This window comes from Sinocyclocheilus anshuiensis, unplaced genomic scaffold (genome assembly GCF_001515605.1).
Source record: "Sinocyclocheilus anshuiensis isolate Anshui unplaced genomic scaffold, SAMN03320099.WGS_v1.1 scaffold9, whole genome shotgun sequence".
Classification (NCBI taxonomy): Eukaryota; Metazoa; Chordata; class Actinopteri; order Cypriniformes; family Cyprinidae; genus Sinocyclocheilus; species Sinocyclocheilus anshuiensis.
This window is the reverse complement of record NW_015540887.1, coordinates 2,924,721-2,947,046: the sequence shown is the minus strand read 5'-3', so window position 1 is coordinate 2,947,046 and position 22,326 is coordinate 2,924,721. Positions and strand designations below refer to the sequence as shown.

Sequence of the window (22,326 nt, the reverse complement as noted above, 5' to 3'; positions counted from 1 at the left end):
TTTCTATTCATTAAAGAATCCAGAAAAAAAGATGTGTCATTGTTTTCACAGAAATTTTAAGCAGCACAACATAGATAATAATAAGAATTGTTACTTGAGCAGCAAATCAGCATATTAGAATGATTTCTGAAGGATCATGTGACACTGAAGACTGGAATAATGAAGCTAAAAATTCAGTTTTGCCATGACAGGAATGAATTACATTTTAAAATAAAATAATAAAATATATTCAAATGATATTTTAAAATGTATTCTCAGTAGACTTACAGTCTTACTATTATGGAATTGGTGGAAGCGGTTATAGTAATATTTACCTAGTCTCTAGGGCTATCCTCGCTCAGACTGCACATGATTGTATGGGATAATCCTATTGAGATTTCAGACATAGACTTTGCTAATCTATACTCGTTGCTAATCTGCAGTGATCAAATAAATCAAATAGGACTGCTGTTATGGTTTGAAGACCAGCGGAAAATGAAAAAGATGTGCATTATCATCCAGCTGTCGTTATGCTTCATCTGGGGAAAGCCTGACAACATGATTTTAATCCCTTTTTTCATTTTTCTTTATTGATTCAATCTCTCTTTGGATACTTCAGTCTCAATTGAATACTTTAGACTAGTCCGTGAAGGAATAGTCTATTATCATATGTACTCAAGTGCCACCGCTGCATGTGCACTTCCTGCCAGACCACGTCTTCGATGACTCACTGGTTTTTATAAGTCTAACGGGAAACAATTATGTTTACAATATACAAATGATATTTAAAGAGATGATATTTCAAAGTTTTGGCGTAACACTTCTCACTATTAACTAGTTGCTTATATTCTTAAATATTCTTAACAAAGTGGCTGTTTATTAGCACTTATAAAGCACATATTCTGCATGACTATATTCTACATCCCTAATCCTACCCAAAACCTAAACTTAACAACTACCTTACTAACCATTAATAAGCCGAGTTCATTGAGGCAAAAGTCATAGTTAATGGTCTGTTAATGGCGGGATTGGACCTTAAAATAAAGTGTGACCAGTTTTGTTTGCAATTAGCACCAAATTAGAAGTAATCATGATATCTTCATGCACAACTGTGTATTCTGCTTTGTTTGAAGAATTGTGTTGGTTAAATAATCGGTAATTATTGCTTTTGAATGGAAACTATGAATAACACTACCACTCAAAAATTTGGGGTCTGTCAAATTTTTTAAGAAAGTGTCTTATGCCTCATTTATTTAATCAAAAACACAGTAAAAACAATAATATTGTGAAACATTACAATTTAAAATAACCGTTTTCTATTAGAATCATTTTAAAATATAATTTATTCTGTGAAAAGGTCAAGCTGAATTTTCAGCATCATTACTCCAGTCTTCAGTGTCACATGATCCTTCAGAAATCATTCTAATATGCTGATCTGATGTTCAAGAAACATTTGTAATTATGAATGTTGAAAACAGTTGTGCAAAATATTTTACCGTATTTTTTCCAACATTTTTTAATGAATATAAAAGTTCAAAAGAACAGTATTTACTTGAAACAGAAATATTTTGTAACATTATAAATGCCTTTACTGCCACTTTTGATCAATTTAATGCACCTTTGCTGCTTTAAAGTATTAATTTCTTTTGAAAAAAACCTTACTTACTCCAACTTTTCTGCTAATTACTTTGGTGTTGCCTGTAAAACCATTCAGAGATTTTTTTGACACTATTTGCACCAGTTTGTTGCATGTTGGTCTATTACTGTGGGACCAAATCCAGATTCACCTAGAAACATCCCGTGATTGGTCCATTTTCATGTCAATTACTGTGCAGTTCTTGGCCAGAACAAGCTACAATCAGACAGTCTTCTGGCTCTTACCCGTCTGGAGTTCAGTGATGATTTCCACCAGAGACCAGTCCAGGCTATAACCGCAGTGGGATTTGTCCAGCAGGCTGTCCAGCACTTGACGCACCGTCTGTCTCTCATCCACCATCACAGTCTTTGAGCTTTCATCTGATAGGTGCACTCGGATAACCAACTGAGGGGAGAGACAGGACATGACAAAAAGTTACATATGTTTGTACATCACTTGGTTGGTGCTTGCAAAAATTTCTCTCTCATCAGTGGGTTACATCGTGACCTGTGTTTTGTGCCATTTTATTGGGGGGTTAGGCCTTCTGAAAGCACTCCAGGCAAAAATTCACCTCAGCTCCGAGTAAAACAGCAACAACATCAACTGCTCACAAACAAGATTAAATTAAATAACCCTTCCACATCTATATCCCCATTTTAATAAGAAAAATCTCCCAGCTCAAAAAAGCCTGTGAACATATAAACCAATAGGAATCCCCTCCCTCTCTAAGACATTACACACTGACCTACATTTTACCATACGAATGGTCAAAGGCCAGTGAAAATACCAGAATTTACACATTAATCTACTATCTGTCGATACCTCGATTAGATGCGAAATTAGATTTCTTTCTAACAATCAGTTCTTTCTAACTGTTAGTTACACGCACTGATTCAACAATGAATTTCCACCAATGCTCAAAAATATCCACATATATATTTAACAGAAATGTATTAATTTATCCGATCATAATTAGGGAGATCAATATCTCAGAACACAAGGCGATGACTTCCTCCCTGAGCACTGCCATAAACCCAGCAGCTTGTTACTGTCTACAAGCAGTCATTCCAGATTAACTGTGGATTTTAAGAGCACATTTACAGCGATTTGACTTCAAGAGAGATTTCTGAGCAGCATTTAAAGAGACGCAAGCTCAGTTTGTGTACTGTGACAGTGACCTGACCCAGAAAACATTCCATCAGGGCTGCTGACCCACACACACATATTCAGAGAACAGACGCCGGGGGAGAGTAAGGGCACACTGGCACACGTGTGCACACACACACACACACACACACACACACACACAGCTAATCCCTTCAATGTGTTTAAGTTGTCTTGATCATCCGGTCTTTGGCTGTTTGTATCAACACAGCCCTGTTTCACCTCCTCAGATAACAACACACAAACCTCAGGAAGTCCTGATACAGGACATCAATCTATAACTGTACGTATATCTACTTATATACATTTATACTTGCCAACATAGACTGAAACATTAAATTAATTCTAGAGAGTCTAGAGATCAGTATTATTTTTAAAGACCAACACCAATACTTATTATTTATTATAGTATCAGATAAATGACATGACAAAATTATTACTAATATTCATTTTATTTATTTTATGGACAGTAACTAAATAAATAGGTCACAATTTAGATTGGGGAATCATTCTCACTATTAACTATTAACTACAACTTCTGCCTCAAACTCCTAGTTTGCTGCTTATTAATAGTTAGTAAGGTAGTTGTTAAGTTTAGGTATAGGGGGGTCATGCAGAATAAGGCAATTAATATGTGTTTAAGTACTAATAAACAGCCAATATGCTAGTAATATGCATGCTAATAAGAAAATTGTTAATAGTGAGAATTGATCCCAAAAGTGTTACCAATAATTATTATAAGCCATTGTAAAATAACCTATAAACACATACCTGAATTACATTGCCTGGGAGAAGCACTGTTATTTATCATAAATAAATTATTATTAGTAGTAGTATCAGTATTATTATTTTGTTGTTGCGGTGTGTTCATTTTATGAACCCTTGTCAGGTATATGTAGTAACCATAAGCCCCATGAAGTTGTGGTTTACAGTGATTTTAGAACGTCTAACACTCTGCATCGTGCCTAACAAATAATAAAATAATCACAGTAAACCATAGATTTACAGGGCTTATTGTTTTATTAGAAAACAACAATAAAACATAATAATACTAATACAAGTAATAATAAAAATACATCTTAATAATAATAATTAGTATTAAAAATATATTATTATTGTTTTTATTATGAAAGAACTGCTAAGTAGAAAGTGTGAAAAAAGGTCTCACCTTTTCAGATAATTATTAGAAAACACACAAAAAAATTATTATTAATATTTTATTAACAACAATGATAATACTAACAAATATTATTATTATTATTATTATTATTAAAGAACCATTAACCAAAGTAGAATGTGTTAATAACAGCAAACTTATTGGTCAACTGAATATCGGTCAATCTCTATTAGAGGCAACACAGCTCTTCCAAAGCCAAATTACACTAAACATTCTGTGAAAATGTGCTATAAAATCATTTCCCAGGTCCCACGGGGGCCTGATTCAGCCATGTAAGTGTGCTGCGATGACCCGCTTCTACACTACACCACATTGCACATGCTGAAGGTGTCATCTGAAAACTACTGTACAGCACAGATGTATAAGCAGTAAACATATGTGACCAGGTTTGCGTCACATGTTCAGTTAAGATATGTTTACATCTAAACAAAAAAAAACTGCTGATCATCTCTCACCTTTTTAACCTGCGCTTCCTTTATCTTCTCCAGAGCTACTCGGATCTTCTCAGCTTTTTGTTTGGCAGCTTGTTCCTCCTAAATATACAGTACACATACAAACACAGTCAACACATGGAAATACATTCTGAATTATTGTAACGTTAATTATTGCTTGGAGTAACCAATTTTTTATGGTTAAACATTTGGACATTTGATGATCTATAAGACCCAGAGTGCACAACCCTCACATTTACCTGGCTTTTCCAGCAAGAAGCCATTGTAAAAAGGATTATTTTGACAATTAAAAGCTTTGGTGCAAAAAAATAAAGAGGAAGGTAAAGGCTTAAAAACAAGCAGTGCTATGACATATGTCGGTAAACACAATCTGAACGCTCTTCTCCTGGCATTCGCCCCATTTGATTCTGGTAGCCCTTTTGCAATCCCTAATACAGATTCGCCTCAACAGATTACAGAAAGCTGCTTTTCAATAGTCACATTTAGAATTATAGGTCCAGTCGAATAGAAAAATATCCCATTGTAGCAAGTCTGAAGCTGGTCCATGTCTATTCGTGGCTGTTCTGGCCATCGCTGAGGTGTGCAAATCCATGCTCAGAGCAGTTTAATGTCCATGTAAATTCGTAATGGTCAGGAAGCTGTGAGATAACTGAAGAACAAATGACTGGAATACCCCTCCAACAGCATAAATGATTCCCAGAGAGAAGCTCCTCTGCCCAAGAGCGTAAAATGCATCTACTACAAGGTGGAGGATGGGCAGAACTGGCTACACTCTACTACCTCTCGTCTACTGGCTAATCTCTCTCTCTCGCTCTCTAAAACAAAGAGATGATCCCTCCCCTTTTACTGTCAGATAGACTTCCATCAAGCCCTCCCCATCCCTGTTTCTGTGTGTATTTGTGTGCAATTGCTTTAGTCTGGGTTTGGAATTGTGCCGAATCACAGTGTATTATCCTCTCACACTGCAGTGAATAACACACAAATACACCAGAAAACAGCCACAAAAGGGCACAGAAAAACGGACTGTAGCTACAGAATCATCCTAAAATCTGGACACACATGCCTTCTCATTTTAACTAACAAAATGGCAAGTGAGGGAATTACAGCTCAAGCCTCTTAACAGTACACATCCTCCCCTGACTAATGCCCAGCACATCAGCTATAGTAACAGTAACATGCAAATTGAATATTATTCATATTCATAGCCATGCATTTATTCTTGCTTATGTTTATCAGATTTAAAGATTTCTATCCCTCCACTGGAAGTCTATTTCACTGAAATTTCGAATAGTAAATGTAATCCATATGAACTGAGCGGTTTAATCACAGTCTTCTGACATGATTGCTTTTATGATTTAATTGAAGCCTTTATTCGCATATAAACATTGATCAATGCACATATATAAAGTACATCGAATACAGTAATTGTAAGTTAAATTGCACTTGATGAGAAAGAACAAATCTCATTCTTTTACAATGTCTTTATGAGCTTTTTGAATCTCAGAGTTTTGGTGGAACAGACTTTCAATAGAGGAACAGAAGTCTCTCAGGTTTCATTAAAAATCTGATTTGATGATCAACCAGTTTTATGGGTTTGGAACAACATTGTGGTGAGTAAATACATCCATTTCCCAAACTGCTTTATTCTCTATAGGGTCGTGGGGGGCTGGAGCTTATCCCAACAGTTTTGGGCCAGAGGCGGGGGACGCCCTGAACGGATGGCCAGTCCATGACAGGGCTCACATAGACACACACACACACCTACAGTACAGACAATTTTATAGTGTCTAATTCAATTATGGTGAGTAAGTCATTTTTCACTTTCATTTTTGGGTGAACTAACCATTTCATAAGTAATTGGATGAACATTTAAATAATAAAAACTCCAGAAAATATGGTCTATTTTGACTAAAGTGATGATTAAAAAAGTGGTGTTAGCTCACGACTCATAGACAGCATGTGGAAATGGGACATAGCTGACACAGAAACACACATATTAAAAAGAGGCATGTCTTCAATAAGAATAGCCTCATCTGAAGATTAGAATCCAGATACTATTTCAAGTAGGGATGCACCGATATGAACATTTTGACCGATACCGATAACTGATAATTCTTTATTTTTGAAAGCCGATAACCGATATGTTGGCCGATAAATCTATATCCAAATTTTTATATACTTTTTGAGAGCCTGATTACAAAAAAGTTCTCATCATTAAAACCCACATCCCAAACACTTCAACATAAGCAGCCTAGTTTACGTACAATTGCACAAAAGGCTGCAAACGAACAGCGCGCATCTGAAGTGTCTCTGAAGGAAATAAAGCATTATTTATCGGCTTTAAGATATCGGCCAAATTTTCTTATCGGGCCGATACCGATAACAGAAAAAATGAGCATTTATCGGCCGATACCGATATGGTGGCCGATATAGCGTGCATCCCTAATTTCAAGTCCTCAATGTCAAAACTAAACGACCCACTGTCGACCCACAAAAAAAAAGAAAGAAATTAAAACCTGGCTAAAACCAACAGAGAAACCAAAAATAAAGCCGATAAGCAGCAGCAGAAACTGCCCAGCAGCTGTTCTCCTGACCCGTAATTCTACATTACAAACCACCTGGCTGCAGAAACTACAATTATCTATATCGCTGAGAAATCAGGGCTTGTACAGCATCCAAGGTTTTGGGGAAATTAGGAGAGCCAGCGCAGCTTGTGTAGGGAGAGGAGAGAGAAAGACATCTCTGTGAGCAGGTGAGTGCCCTCGGGGCAGAGTTACTGTTATCAGTGACTCAAATAAACGTGGAGAGTGGGAGTATGACGAGAGACATGAACCCAGGAGCTGTAGGTGTCATGACCTCACAGACATTATGAACATCAGCATATATACGCTAGTGGTGAGTCACAAATAATCTGAACACATTTTCACAAGACTGTGATGCTTGTTTACTGAAGGATAATTTAAAACTATTCCATTAAGTGTACCAGAACTGATTATTAAAAAAAAGAAATGATGTATTGTACTGAATGAGAACTGGCAACTTCATTACAAATTTAAGTAATTTAAGTTTCAATAAAAATGTTATTTTACCATAAATACATGTCATATTTATTAATAATAGTAATAATAATAATAATAATAATAATAATACTCTATAAATTAATTATTAATTTAAAAGATTATAGGAGAAATTATGTAATTACATATATTATATAACAGACTTATGAGTACCATTTTTGTAGGACCCAAGTTCAACTAATTTAATATAATATAAAAATACTTATATTTTATAAAAATGTAAATTTATTATTAATAATAGTAATAATAATAATAATAATAATAATAATAATACTCTATAAATTAATTATTAATTTAAAAGATTATAGGAGAAATTATGTAATTACATATATTATATAACAGACTTATGAGTACCATTTTTGTAGGACCCAAGTTCAACTAATTTAATATAATATAAAAATACTTATATTTTATAAAAATGTAAATTTAGAATCTTTTTCATTTAATTGTAGTTAACATGCAATTAAGTGTCCAAAACATTACATTCAGTTCACATTTATGTATATACTTTTGAAGTATATTATATCCGTAATAAGTACTTTTTTCAAAAGTATGCTAAAGCGTAGCGCACAAGGGCAGTGATGAACAGACAGTGCCAGAATAAGGAATGAAAATCTAGGTGATGAAACCTCCCGAGTGTAAAGCGGATTACTGGCACGTTCACTCAACTCCTCCAACCAATCAGATCCCCTCAACCGACTCCAAGCCTTGCTAATGCCGCCACAACACAAGTGACTCGCACTTTAGACAGTGTCCAAAGCAAAACAGCAAAGAACAACACAAGGAGTGACAATGCAACTTAAAGAGATTTTCAACAGATGCATTCGGAGTTACTAAAACTAGACTGCTACTGTACTAAATCTGAGATCTCCAGTGAATGGTTTAACCAACCCAATTTCACAAGAAAATTGAACTATTTTACAACATCCTGATCTTGTATGAATTTTTACTACTTTAGAAATAAAGAAAGCATGAAGTTCAAGGCTTAAACATAACTCTCCATCGAACATATGCAGATCACATGAAAATGAATGAAACTGCGTATATTTCCAAATTTGACCAAAATTGGTCGAAATGTAAATTAGTTATAACTTGCCATAAGACTGTGCTGGATTTAACACACTCTGAATTTGGGTCTGGGGCACTGGTCCGGCTACTGTTGGTCTATAGGCCACAGTAGAGTTTAACAAGATGAGCTGACCTGTGCGAAGAAAGCTTAAGACTAATCCTAAACAGTTTAACGGAGGTTTGATGTTAAACTGTTTTTGTTGTGTAGGAAAGTCCTCAAAAAAAAAGAGAAAACAAACACCGGTTGAATGTGGCAGACAATTGTCTGTGAGGAAGCAAAAGACTTTTGTGTGGGACTGCAGCCTGCTGTTTCTGGTGAAACTCGATCGCTTCCTAGAATCCATCTGTTGGGCTGATCATTATGTCACTCGGTACCTTGCGGGTCCGTCTGCCACCTGTCCACAGCTAACCGATCTGGGGCTGCACCTCTCTAATGAACAGGTACATACAAACCCGGAGGGAGCATACAGTCATCACTTACAGTCATTATCACAGATGTTGTGTTACATAAGCAGTGACGAAACTAAGTTTCCTTACATAATAACAAGCAATGAAACTAATCTAATGGCAATTACAAATAATCCATGTCCAGTTTTCAACTTCGTGTTCTAATATGAGAAGTTTAATATTGTTCTGTTGAACTCAAATGTCCAAATGTTTAACCTCTAAATGGAATGAGCTCCCCGAAATCCTTTACATATCTTCCTACATATTTAATGATTTGATTGGGACATGCAGTCCTGAAGAGCTGCCAAAACCAAACTCAAACTCAAAATGCAATTAAAACATGCATGAACATGCTCTTCAGGCATATTTTAAGTCAATAGTCATAGTGCAAAACAATTAAGTTTTTAAGTGGACGTCTCAGATGCTACGGAGCCCCTGAGGGAACATGGCGATGAAAACAATATGAGATGAGAAGAAACATTTTATTGCAATGCTTTTGCATTCCTCCAAGAATATTTGTGTTTCGCTTACAAAACTATAACATTCTCTCATTAAGGATTTGTGTTAATGCAAAAGCATTAAAATACAATTTTTATTCCCATCTCATGGAATTTTCTCTCACCAATTATTTTGATTGTACGCAAAAGTAAATACCAAAATAAATGATGAAAAATGGGGTTATTCACACCAAGAAGAACATGCAGGACAAGATTTCAAAATTAAAACAATGCATCTCCATGAACCGCTTTACACCAACTCTGACCTCTCTTTTGAAGGTTCATGATTAATTTATCAATTGTGTTGGTTACCTGTCAGACTTGGTGTAAACAGGACCTAAAATGTAGTGCACTATAACTACATCAACAATACATAAATTGAGAGTTTGAGTTAATAGAGGCCTGTACATTCCTGTTTTGTTATGGAACAACACAAACATTGTAGGTGATGTGAAGTATCCATGCACAACACTCTGCGTCAACCATATATTCTGATACTTCTGATGGCCTTTGATATATTGAATTGACTGGCTACAGACGAGGAATCAGCATGACGCAGGAGGTGGGGAGATGGTAAAGGTCAGTATGAATTAACCAAAAAAATACTGAGGAATAAGGAACAAGGTTAGAGGAATTATACAAAGCTGTATTTCATTAGAAGAGCTTCATTATGTCTAATACCAAGACACATAATGAAAGAAAAATGGATGAAAATGAATCATGCTGGCATGCACAGAGGGGTTAGGAAGCCACTAGGAGAAACTCAATGCATCCAGAGGTGCAAAGAGGGCGTCACCTTTGTCAGCAAGTGAGAGGGCTTTCCTGCAATGCTTTTCAGAATGAGAGAGGTCTCCCTGTCCAGATACGAGTGCTTTGTGCAGGGAGAGGAGAAACAAGAGTCATTAGTGCTTTGATTAATAAACATTAATGATTTTTCATAGTGTGAAAGCACAGGGGAAAATTGTGAGCAATAATCACTGAAACTAAAAAGATGTCCTAAAAATGTCCTATCCAAAACTGTTAAATTTCACATTTCAAATGGCTCAAATAATTTTTAAGTGGCACTTTTAAAGACCTAACTAGTGTGATTTCCAAGGATAATCAGTAATGATCATGTTTTGTTTTTAATCGCACATGTGTGCACACGCTGTCATTTAATTAGAGGTGTTTATCTATCATCAATCATCTGTAGGTGAATCATATTTATCAGTAAAGATCCATGGGATAGGATAGATTAGCGAAATCCCTCCGCAACAATCTGCCCTGTAAGACTATTCCTCTGAACAATCGAAGGAAGCATGCAGACAGCTTTAAATAGCAGTGGTCTGTGTGCCTTCTTAAATCATTTCATCTGTGACCACAAACTCATTCCATTAGCAGGCTGGTTCACATTAACCAACACGGTTAACATACTAATATAACAAAACCCAACAAGTTGGTGTTTGGGGGCAATGCGAAAAGCCTTAAGTTAAAAGAAATGGTCTGTGACTGTCACGCACATGATTCATGACGGCCTTCAATTCATTTAAGAAAGAAAATGTAACTAATAACTGATGCATTTATGAAATCTGCATTTGTTTAACTGTACCCAAAATGGGTTGAAAGTTTAACCATTAAATATTTGGGTTAGATCCAATTCAATACAACAACTAAATATAATCCAAACTATAGCAAAATCACTTGTCTGTGTAATTAAGTCTGAAGTAAGGGTAAAAGCTGCTTTTATTCGGCCTTTCACTCAGGGACAGAAGCAATGCTCAGTTTAATGCTTAATCTGCTCTGCTAGAGGCCTGATGAACTGACCGAAGGAAACCGAGGGAGCTGTCTACATGGGCAGCATTTTAAGCGCTTTAGACCTGAAGGCTGTTCCAACAGGCACCCCACTGAACACAATGATATTCAAAGGCCCCATGACAAGTTTTTCATCATTTACTGGATTAAATGTAAGGATTTTTAAAAACATTTTCTCACCCTTTCGGTCCCACTTTATATTAAGTGGCCTTAACTACTATGTACTTACATTTAAATTAATAATTTGATACAATGCACTTACTGTGTACATGTTTTTTCATTGCACTTATATTTAAAAAAAAATACCGGCAATTACATCTGTAATTAATTTCTGTAATTACATTTATAATTACACTGTTGACCCATCCCTTACATCTTTACCCACCCTTAAACCTACTCATACCACCAAACCTGTGCCTAACCTTACCCGTATCCCGCCTCGATAGCAGCAAAAGTGTTTTGCAATACAATATGAACACAATACATTGTACATATTTTTTGATGTAAGTACAAGGCCACTTAATCTAAAGTGGGACCTTGAGGTTTAATAAAATAAGAATTTATTCTTCTATGTCTAGAAATCACACAAAAGTACATTGGTACATATATAGGTTTTCCAAACCCCAGGTTCCTCGAAGGAATTAAAAAGAAAAAAAAAACTATTGTTGAAGAGGTGAATTAAAATAAGAAATATCTTGATTTTTAGTTGTTTGGTTTTGTTTTAAAGGGTTAGTTTACCCCAAAAATGAAAATTCTGTCCTTGATTAGTCACCCTCATGTCGTTCCAAACCTCCGCTCATCTTCGGAACACAAATTAAGATATTTTTGATGAAATCGAACAGCTGCATAGACAGCAACACAACTGAAAACACATGCGCACACTTTCTCCGGAACGATATCAATGTAAACTGCGTTGTTTATGTTCAGGAGAAAGCGCGCACATGCGTCGTGGTACACTCCAAAATGGCAGAAGATGGTAACTTGGGGGAGAAGAATTGTTGAATAAAGTTGTTATTTTTGTTTTCTGTGCACACAAAAAGTATTCTCGTAGCTTCGCAAAATAGAAGTTGAGCCACTGACGTCACATGGACTGTTTTACCGATGTCCTTACTACGTTTCTGGGTCTGGGAACATTTCAGTTGCGTTGGTGTCTATGGAGGGTCAGAAAGCTCTCAGATTTCATCAAAAATATCTTAATTTGTGTTCCGAAGATGAACATCTAGAGGTCTTACGGGTTTGAAACGCCATGAGGGTGTGTAATTAATGACAGAATTTTCATTTTGGGGTGAACTAACCCTTTAATGCTTGTTTTGTCTTATTTCAAATTATTTTAAGTAACCTAAAGGCCATCTTGGAAGTTTGCTCAAAGCCCCTATCGGGCCCTGGCCCCCTGGTTGAGACCCATGGCCTTATAAAATCTCTTTTTTTTAGACAAACTCTAAGGCATGTTGCATGTGCCCTTCAAAGATAATGCATTACTTCAAGCTTGGTCAAAAAAATCCATCCAAGATGTCGGATAATATGAGATAACAACAATACAAAGCACTGTTTACCTCTGAACTCGGCTGGTCCTGTCCGTCCTGCAACCCGTCCTGATCAGACTTGGGTTTTTCAATGTCTAGCGAGTCCATGCTGGATGCAGAGGCCGAGTTAATGCTAGAGCGAGAGGAATGGACAAAGGACCGCACCTCATGCTCGGTGACCGTACCCACCGACCCTGTCCTGCGATGATGATGATGGGAGGTCGGCCGCCGCACGGTCGAGGAAGAGTACGGTGCTGAGACTGTAGAGCTGAAGGACGTGGAGCTCTGCCTGGCTGCTTCGTCCATGCTTTGGGAGGCTTTTTCCAGCTGGGCTGTGATGTCATCCAGAGAGAAGTTGGATGCCAGCGGGGGTCTGCTGCTGGAGCTGCCCACCCTGACGGTAGAGGCGGGGGAGGCGCGGGTACTGCTGCTGGTGCTGCCGCCACTGCTGCTCGCCCCTCCACTGCTGCTGCCCGTGTGCTTGGTGCTGTGACTGCGTCCAGCCGGGGGCTTCTGACGAACTTTGGTGTCCCCTGTCAGGCCAAGGTGAGAGGAAGTGCTGCTAGGCTTACCGATGGTGCTGAGCTCCTGCTCGATGGAGCAGAGGTCCGCCATCAGAGCATCCAGATCCACTGCGTCACTCTGGTTCAGAGCCTCTGTGAGGAAACAAATGTACACACACAAACAAGTGTAAACAAATCAGCTTTAAGCATGTCAAATATTTATGAACATATGTCTCAAGAGCCTTTTGTCCATGAAGTCATAATAATTTTTATTGCAAACAATATATAATTATCCTTATGGAGTCATAATGACTTTAAAATGCACAGTCCTCAGTTACATGAATAATTTTGCAATCTATAGCCCCCATCTGAGGTTATAATGATATTAGAATATGATAATATAATATTGTGGATAATAATCGAATATATTGTGATGTAGAGTGAATAATGTGGCCTCACCGTTGATGTTATAAATGGAGAAGCGGTAGGCCATGTTGGCCATGTTTGTCTCTTGTCTGAGAGGTGCTTTCTGCACCTTCTCCGGTCTCCCGTCATCTAGACTCTAAAGACAGCAAAACAGATAAACAAAGAGTGGTGAGACTACACATATACAGTAGATTCAGCTGTGTCAGTACTGTAAATAACACTGTAGAGGGATTTCAGGACTATCTGATTAATTTAGAAAAATACAGATTATCAGTGATGACATTCATACTTAATACCTTTTGTTGCATAACATTACAAACTAATAAAATAAGCTTTAATAGTAAATTGAAATGCATCTATGAACAGACACTGAGGTTGCATGAGGACACTGCACAAAACGGAATTGAATGACTGACAGACTCATCACGCTGCTTAAAGCCTCATGGGTATAGACACCACAAACCTAATCTACACTGACAACCATGAGATTATTACACAAATGTACTGGTTATCACTTTTGTCAGTTTGTCCAGCTCTCCCAGCCATGCTCCAAACATTTTGTCCAGGTCCTGGTCCTCTTTATCGCTGTCCTCCTCTGCAGCATGATCCAGCTCGTCATCTGAAAACTGCTCCATCTGAAACAGGAAAAGTGAAGGACTACTCAGAATTCATGGGAAAATTTGACTTTTTACAGATTTTAAACTTTTAAAATGGAACAACCTTTAAAAAGGTAAAAAAGTTTCTAAAAAAAAAAACTAAATTAGCCATTTAACCCTCTACCGCACGCATTATGATAGACCTATAGAAAAAAATATTTGAATCTTTTTCTTTTCTAAGAATGGCTTAACTTGAAGTACTGTAAAAAAAAATGTGGAAAAAAATATTATTTTAAGGTACTTTATGATATGTTGCCATACGGCAACAGCATACAATAGTGGATCTAACTTAGAATAAGTGTAAGCTTACTTATAATTAATATTTTTCCTCAGAAATGTTGTTTGTGTTGATTCAATTGGTGCTATTATAAGCTTTAACACAGTACTTACTTATAATTGACACCTTATACATACTTTCCAACAACTTGTGCTTTTATTTATTCTATTCTTTTTTTGCTGAATAGTGATTTATAATTGTTTTAATTTCATTACATTTTTCATGAATATTATTTAAACTGCAAATTTATACAGTTAAAACAAATATAATACTGTATATAATGTATCATAAAACACTGACATAAAACCAAAAACATTGCAGTTCATGAAAATTCAGCATTATGCAATCTCTTGAGAGGAAGACTATGAACATGAGCCCTCACATCTAAAAACACTGTCAATCAATACAAATGTCAATTGACACTCATAAATTTGACATATGAACCTCACAACATGCTGCTTTCTTTGAGCTCTAATGCACATGCATTACTAAGACCTCGGATTTCATGATCAGCCACTAACCTGAAATTTCAAATCACACACTGCCTTCTAGTGGCCACAAAGACACAAAAAAAATTCTGTCATGATAATGCACGACAGAGGCTGCACAAACTAATGTTACTGATGATGGCCAATGTTGTCATTATTGTAAATTATGAAGTGCTTATGTAACATCATAGACCCATTTCTTCTTTGTACTCTGCGTTCAAAGCATAAAAGATTTATAGATAACAAGAATCCCATCCTGTAGAATCTATCACTACGCAGGACAGATGGAGACCTGGTGTGTGTGATTCACACATCTGTATATATCAGTGTCTTATCATCAGTGTTTATATCAGATTATTTGGAAATCATCCTATCCAGTTGTAAATGGTTTTGGCAAGCTTAGCAGCAACACTTTTCAATCGCTGTTAAAACACCGAGCCATTACCGCTCTCCAGCATCTAATGTTTCTGTACCACACATCAACCCTCTCAAACACTCTCATAAGTGGTTTGAAGTTTATGTACTAGCCAATTAACAAAATAAGCACTGTTACACTGTGCATAACAGAATGGGAATAATCCTCTTACGTTATTAAAATTCTTCTCAGGTACTTTGGTCTGAAAATATCCTGTAACTGGTGAGGAAACCTCGTGAACAGACTGTACCAGGCCACAGAAATCTCCACCGTAACCAACCATGTTACGGAAAAACTAGACATGGGCTATTTACAGTAGTTGTTGGAACAGTTGCCAAGCCAGTCATTCCGTAGGTTATGTACGATACGCGGGGGGGTCATTTGCGATCTGGCAACCCTGTAATTGTGGGTCAGTCCTTCTCAAACATGCAGAAGGAAACTGGGCAGTGGGATGATAAAGTGCTAGCCAGATGTTACAGAGTTTAGATCTTCATCAGAACAGCCGGCAGGATCATTAGAGATGGAGACCAGAGACCACCGCAAATATCTTAAACACACCAGCACAGCTGAAGAATTATCAACATAACTACAGTATATGTCCAATGACCACTTTTACAAAATCTACTGTTTTATGATGCTATCACTGTACAGTGATTGTATCGCAAATTATAATCCCATGGTATTTTGATATACACTACCATTCAATAGTTTTTGGATGGAAAGATTTTTTTATGTTTTTTTAAATACAACCCTTATGGTCCCCAAGACTGTATATATTTTATAAAAAATAAAGTAATGACTGAAAAAATCTTTTCTGAAAATTTTCTATTTGAATTTATTTTAAAATATAATTTATTTCTGTGATGCAAAGCTGAATTTTCAACATTACTCCAGTCTTCATTGTCACACGATCCTTTAGAAATCATTCTAATATTCTGATTTGCTGTTCAAGATGCATTTATTTTTTCAATGTCAATTTTTGCTGCTTAATATTTTAGTGTAAACATATTTTTTCAGGATTATTTGCTGAATAGAAAGTTCAAAAGAACAGCATTTATTTGAAATAGGAATCCATTATAAATGTCTTTACTGTCAATTGTATCCTTGATGAATTAAGTATTAATTTCTTAAAAAAAAAATCTTACTGACCCCAAATATTTGAATGGTGCCATATACTATGGTACTGAATTATTACCATATTCATCGGCTCATGGGGATTGGGGTTCGAACCCGGCTTGGTTTAAATCCCAACCCTCTCACTTTCCTGTCTGTCATTACTTTTTCGTAAATACAGGCTAAAAAGCCCCCCAAATGCCTCAACTATAGAGTAATTGGTTCATTCTAAACATGTCAGTCTCAAGTTTCTGGAAAGTTTTCGGATTCAGATTCCACTTCTCACACGTTCTCTTGGCTCATCTCCTCGGTCCAGATCTTCCAAGCTTTATCAGCAATTGTTTATGTTTGATCCGAGGAGAGAGAGTGAGTGAAACCAGGGAGAGAATTAAAGGGAAGCGTTTCGAGGAGCTGTGCTACAATTAGCTCCCTGCGGTTAGCAGCCCTGTGATTTGGGCCTGGACTGGCAGGCCTGGGGCGTGGGCCGCTACAGACACTCAAACTGTGCTCGGAAAGGTCCCTGCTGACACACTGGCCCATGTATAAGAGCGCGCGAGTACGTGTGTGTGTGTGTGTGTGTGTGTGTGTGTGTGTGTGTACATGTGACAACAACATCATCATCACCAGAAGGCCTGCGATCACACGTGCTGTGAAGTCATGCCACGATAGTCTAGTCTAATAGATGCTGGACCGGACTGCTTGGCTCGCACCTTCTCCGTTTTATGCAGCATCCGTCTGGAGAGACAGCGGCCACGTGCAGCATCAAGCCTGCAGAGGAGGCATCTGTTTCACATCACTGCCTTACACATTCCACACACAGCAAGCTCTTCGCTCTGATGGAGGAAAGCAGGCGCTCCTGTTGCCTCCTACACAGGAGTGTTAATACTTTATACCTAATACTTAATTAATACAGCAACATGTGTCCTACCAACACTGCCACACTCTTGCTGTGTCCACATTCTGTGCGTTTTCTGAATCCTACTTCAGATCCCTATTGACATAATTATCATCAAAGTTGATTTTAAAACAAGCCACTGCATGTGCACCATTACCTTCATGTGTCAGCTTGGAAACAATGATGATTTCTGGGTGCTATACTATTTTCCGAAAAAGAAGTCACAGTGGGTCAAAAGTGCATTATTAAAAGAAAAAAAATGGTAAGTTACATTGGTGCCTTAAAAAAACATAAATAAATACATTTATTTCAAGCTAAGTATACTACAAATACATTTATATACACATATGTGTACTTAATAAAAATACCCTGCAGTTGTACTTTTAGTATCCTAAACTGGTATAATTAAAGTTTGCTAAATTAGAACAACTAATTTAGCACTTAATGCACTTTAATTGTGCAGAAGTACTGCTGAAGTCCAACTAAGGATATACTGAAGTATATTTGATTGTGCTAAAGTGAAACTATTGCAAGTATACTTTAGGTACACTTTAAATATCTTGCATTTAAAGTGTACTTTAAATAAAGTCTAATTATAATTTTTATATCAGTAAGTCTCAAGTGATATGTCAGAATAGATTTGAGCTATACTCAGTATGAAATAAATGTATTTGAAATATATTACTGTTTTACTAGGGTGTACGTGTACATGTATATAATAAACACTCTAAATGTATTTTAGTTCCTGTCACTCTGCAAAAAATCCTATAAATTTATCAGTATTCAGAATGAAACAGGAATGAAAAATGAGCCATTCATTATAAAGAAAATATATTATAAACACCAAGTCTACACAATATTATTTCAAGCAAAACTGAAACTACTGGCATGTGGGAATAAGCTGTATAAATAAACTTGGGCTCCTCTCACATTCGGCACAAATCCAAATGTGTGCATATTGTGCAAGTTTTGCATGCTTGATGTTAATTTCTAAATTTGTAAAACTTGCAAACATATTTAGCTCATCTAGCATGTTTTTGTAAGTGGAAAAAAATGAAAATAAGCAATTATGATGATCGGCAGTTTTGAAGTTACACCTCATTTAAATTTTTACTGATAACAAATCATAAGCAGCAAAGGAAACATTAAATCTGAGGGCATGTAGCTGTGTATGTGTGTAGGAGGACAGTCTAATGTGAACAGGAAGTGTGCAGGATGTAATGGATTCCTCATCCCCCTCGCAGCTTGTTGTGTAAGTCCTCCCTCAAGATGAGGGCCACACCAAACCTCTACCATGTCACAACAAACACACACTCCCAAAAGCAGTTCATCAGAAGATGTGACTCATTGCGTCAGTGACATTTTAGATTATATAACAAATGGCCCATCAAATCCTTAAGTGATCCAAGGTCAGAAAACAGCATCAAAATCAAGAAAAGGCACATCTCCACCCAAAGATGCCATTTCATAATCGACCAAACTGCCAGGGGAGTGTCAGAGGAATTCAACATCTATCTGAGTAGTGGATTTACAAAGAACCCTGATTAATGAGCAGCTAAATCCTAAAGAATGAATTTAATGGTGATAACTGTTGGGCTGCTCCAAAAGATGTGCTTCAACGTGCAAGAAATACCAGTGTATTTACTCAGTGATGCAGTCTGATACCAGTGGACGGCAGGAAATCGTATGACCTCTCAACAGACCAATGGGACCATCACGGATGTTCACAAAAGGCCGCCCACTGTTCAACACAATATTCAAATGTCCCCAGTATAATGATAACTATAGTGTGTATTAACTATATTATTAACAGAAACAGGTAGTGTCAAATTTATTAACCACAATTCATTTTTGAATACTTGCATGTTCTTCAAAAATAAATAGAAAGGAAAACAAGAAATATGATTTCAGTTTACATCTTGATTGCATGTTTTTAGCATTTTAACCAAGTTAGATTGCTTTAATACATATAATAATAATTACAATAATAAAAGTAATAATAATATACGAGTTAAAAAAAAATCATCTTGTGGCCCCCGCCACCCCCCGTTTGGAAACCACTATAGTTAAAGTAATGTTACAATAACATATTGACATTACATATGCTACTATTAAATTTACACAACCGTTTAATTATTTTTAAGTAAATAATTTTATCACAATAATTTTTTTATTTTATTGTAATTATTTTAATTATAGTCATATTTCTTTTTTTATTAATTGAAAATTACAACTGAAAATTTTCGCCATTAGACTCAGTGCCATCACCAGAAACATTGTTTCAACTAATTAAACTAAACTAATATAATATAATTTTATGTAATATTATATTTTAAAATTAATGTTTCCTCTACACTGCTCATAAACATTACAACTTAGATTCCTGTGATATCCTGTATTTTCAGACAATCAGTCTTTCCCATGATCCCAACTTCATGCTGTTTGCAAATGGACAACAACTGTGTGATTTGTGCTTCCCACTGCCTGACCTTACAATCTTTAAACTCTGGGCCAGAGGTCAGTAGAGTGCAATGGAACAAGCTCAAATTCGCCCATGGAACCCTGATGTCTGGCAAAACTCTTAAAAAGAGAATGATAAAGACAGACACCACACATTAATTTATGCCATTACCAAGCCCAATAGTCACAGCATCATTAATGTGATTTAAAGTGCATTGGTGGGCTGTGTGGGCCTATCAGAGGCATTAAGTTCAGAGTTAGTCTGCCCTCGTGCAGCATGTTAAAAATGGATGCAAGAAGGCTTTGAAGTGGGGTCGTGACCACTGTAGATTCTTCACACAACACATGGTGGGTCTCATATAATGAAAGTGTGTTTGTTATTAATGGGAGCATGGTAAAGCTCAGAAAACACAGATAGACTAATGCAAACCACAGACCCAAGCTGGCCCTACAGAAAGCCATGCATCACCACAATCATCACCTGTGAGTGCATCAAATGACTCTACATATTTCAAACATGAGTCAACAAAACAGGTTATATTAAATGGGCATGATTCAACATGTAAATTACACTATTTAAAACGTTTGGGGTTCCAAATAAATTTCAAAATCAGCAAATAAAATAATTTCTAAAGGATCATGTGACACTTAAGTAATCACTGCTGAAAATTCAGCTTTGCCATCACAGGAATAAATTATATTTTGATATATATTATAGTATAAAAGTGTTATTTTAGATTGTAATAATATTTTACAATATTACTGTATTTACTGTATTTTTCATCAAATAAATGGAGCCTTGGTGGACATGAGACTTTTTTCAAAAACATTTTAATTTAAACAAATCTTACTGAACCCATACTTCTGAATGGTAGTGTATACAGTAGTCCTGTTTCAGCCAGTACCCACAATTCCATGACCAGAACACAAAAATGGATCAATAAAAGGGCAAAAAACAAACAAACAAAACAACAATTTGAATCAATATTTGAATCAAAATAAAATTATCAGCATTAATTTATACAAAAATATTATTCATCTTAAGAGCCATAAGCATAAATTTGTTGCCATGTTCAAATAAATTGGCAGTGACTTTGTGTAGATTGTTGCAATTAGTCAGTACTACCCTGCACCCTTCAAAGTGTTCTGTCTTTCTCAGAGAGTGGGGAATAGTAATACTCACTTTCAAGTGGAATTTCCCCATAATGTTATTTAACTAAGAGCATTCCTCTGAAATCATCACATGACCTTGTGTGACATCTTGCGGCAACAAACTGCTTCGAAACAGCAAGTGCGCATTAAAGCATCCAATTATACACCAACATCCAAGTGAGTTTCCTGAAATCTCGATTTGGAAGCAGAAATATGATCTGATGTATGAAAACTCACAGTCTTGGAAGGAACTGTAGACACGTGGCTCAATCTAAGCAGTTCTTGCACTTTTGCATCCATGCAAACCTTATCCAACCCCAACTACTGAAACAATGAGCGAGTACAGATGAGATTTACATGAGGAGCCAAATGGAAAAAAGAAAGAAAACATTGGAGGGAGGCAACTAAAGGACAGGTACAGGAACTGCCAAAAGCTAATAGGACTGTGCTTTTGAAAATAACAAATCTATACCATGGACTGAGCAGAGTCATGTAAAAATATACAGTTACCATCAAGTGTGTATAAATCTGATTGCATATTCCTTCAGAAATGTTGAAGTTCTTCAACTCTCTTTTTGAAAATTACCTTTATTTAATAAATAATCGTTTTATAAAACACTGGAACTGATGGCAATAAACACCTAGAAAAAGATTCTGGAGTGAACAGAAATAAGCGGTAAATGCTACAATGGCTTATGCCCACTTACCTGGCTTTCAGCAGATCAGTTAGAACTTGCGGGCTAACTTTACATCACCTAATAAATATTCATGAGCCAAACTGATGGCTTATCTCAAATATCCCCTCACTTTTCTGTTCTTAAACCCTGTCAGACACGTTATGGAAGTAGAAAAAACTATAATCAGTGCATTTAGAGAGTAGGTCCCATTCGCAAGTCCAACATTCATCTGAAACAGACGTGGTTTATTCCAAAAGCTCAGAGCTTTGTGTCCTTGGGGGCTGCTTCAGTTTGCAGATCTCTGGTTTATTCACCCCAACTTCAGGAGCAATAAAGATACAGAGGGGGGTTTGGTTTGCTGTTGGGCTTAAGTACAGTAACCCTATGCTGACTGGGCATAATTACAAAGCAGCATCCACGTTCCATGTGGAGCATGAGTGGAACCGTTCCTCC

The 22,326-nt window shown here is 36.6% G+C and overlaps 1 protein-coding gene across 1 annotated transcript in view; it reads right to left on the bottom strand.

The window, feature by feature from the left end:
• The window catches only part of LOC107688759 (ras-associated and pleckstrin homology domains-containing protein 1-like), a 70,516-nt gene that overhangs the window by 12,126 nt on the left and 36,064 nt on the right, over window positions 1-22,326 (bottom strand). Inside the window, exons 3-8 of the mRNA XM_016486519.1 lie at window positions 14,256-14,375; window positions 13,774-13,876; window positions 12,842-13,467; window positions 10,294-10,368; window positions 4,412-4,489; window positions 1,861-2,020 (exon numbers count right to left, since the gene is read on the bottom strand). Of these exons, the coding sequence (XP_016342005.1) occupies window positions 1,861-2,020; window positions 4,412-4,489; window positions 10,294-10,368; window positions 12,842-13,467; window positions 13,774-13,876; window positions 14,256-14,375 (1,162 nt within the window). The remainder of the gene's footprint in view (window positions 1-1,860; window positions 2,021-4,411; window positions 4,490-10,293; window positions 10,369-12,841; window positions 13,468-13,773; window positions 13,877-14,255; window positions 14,376-22,326) is intronic.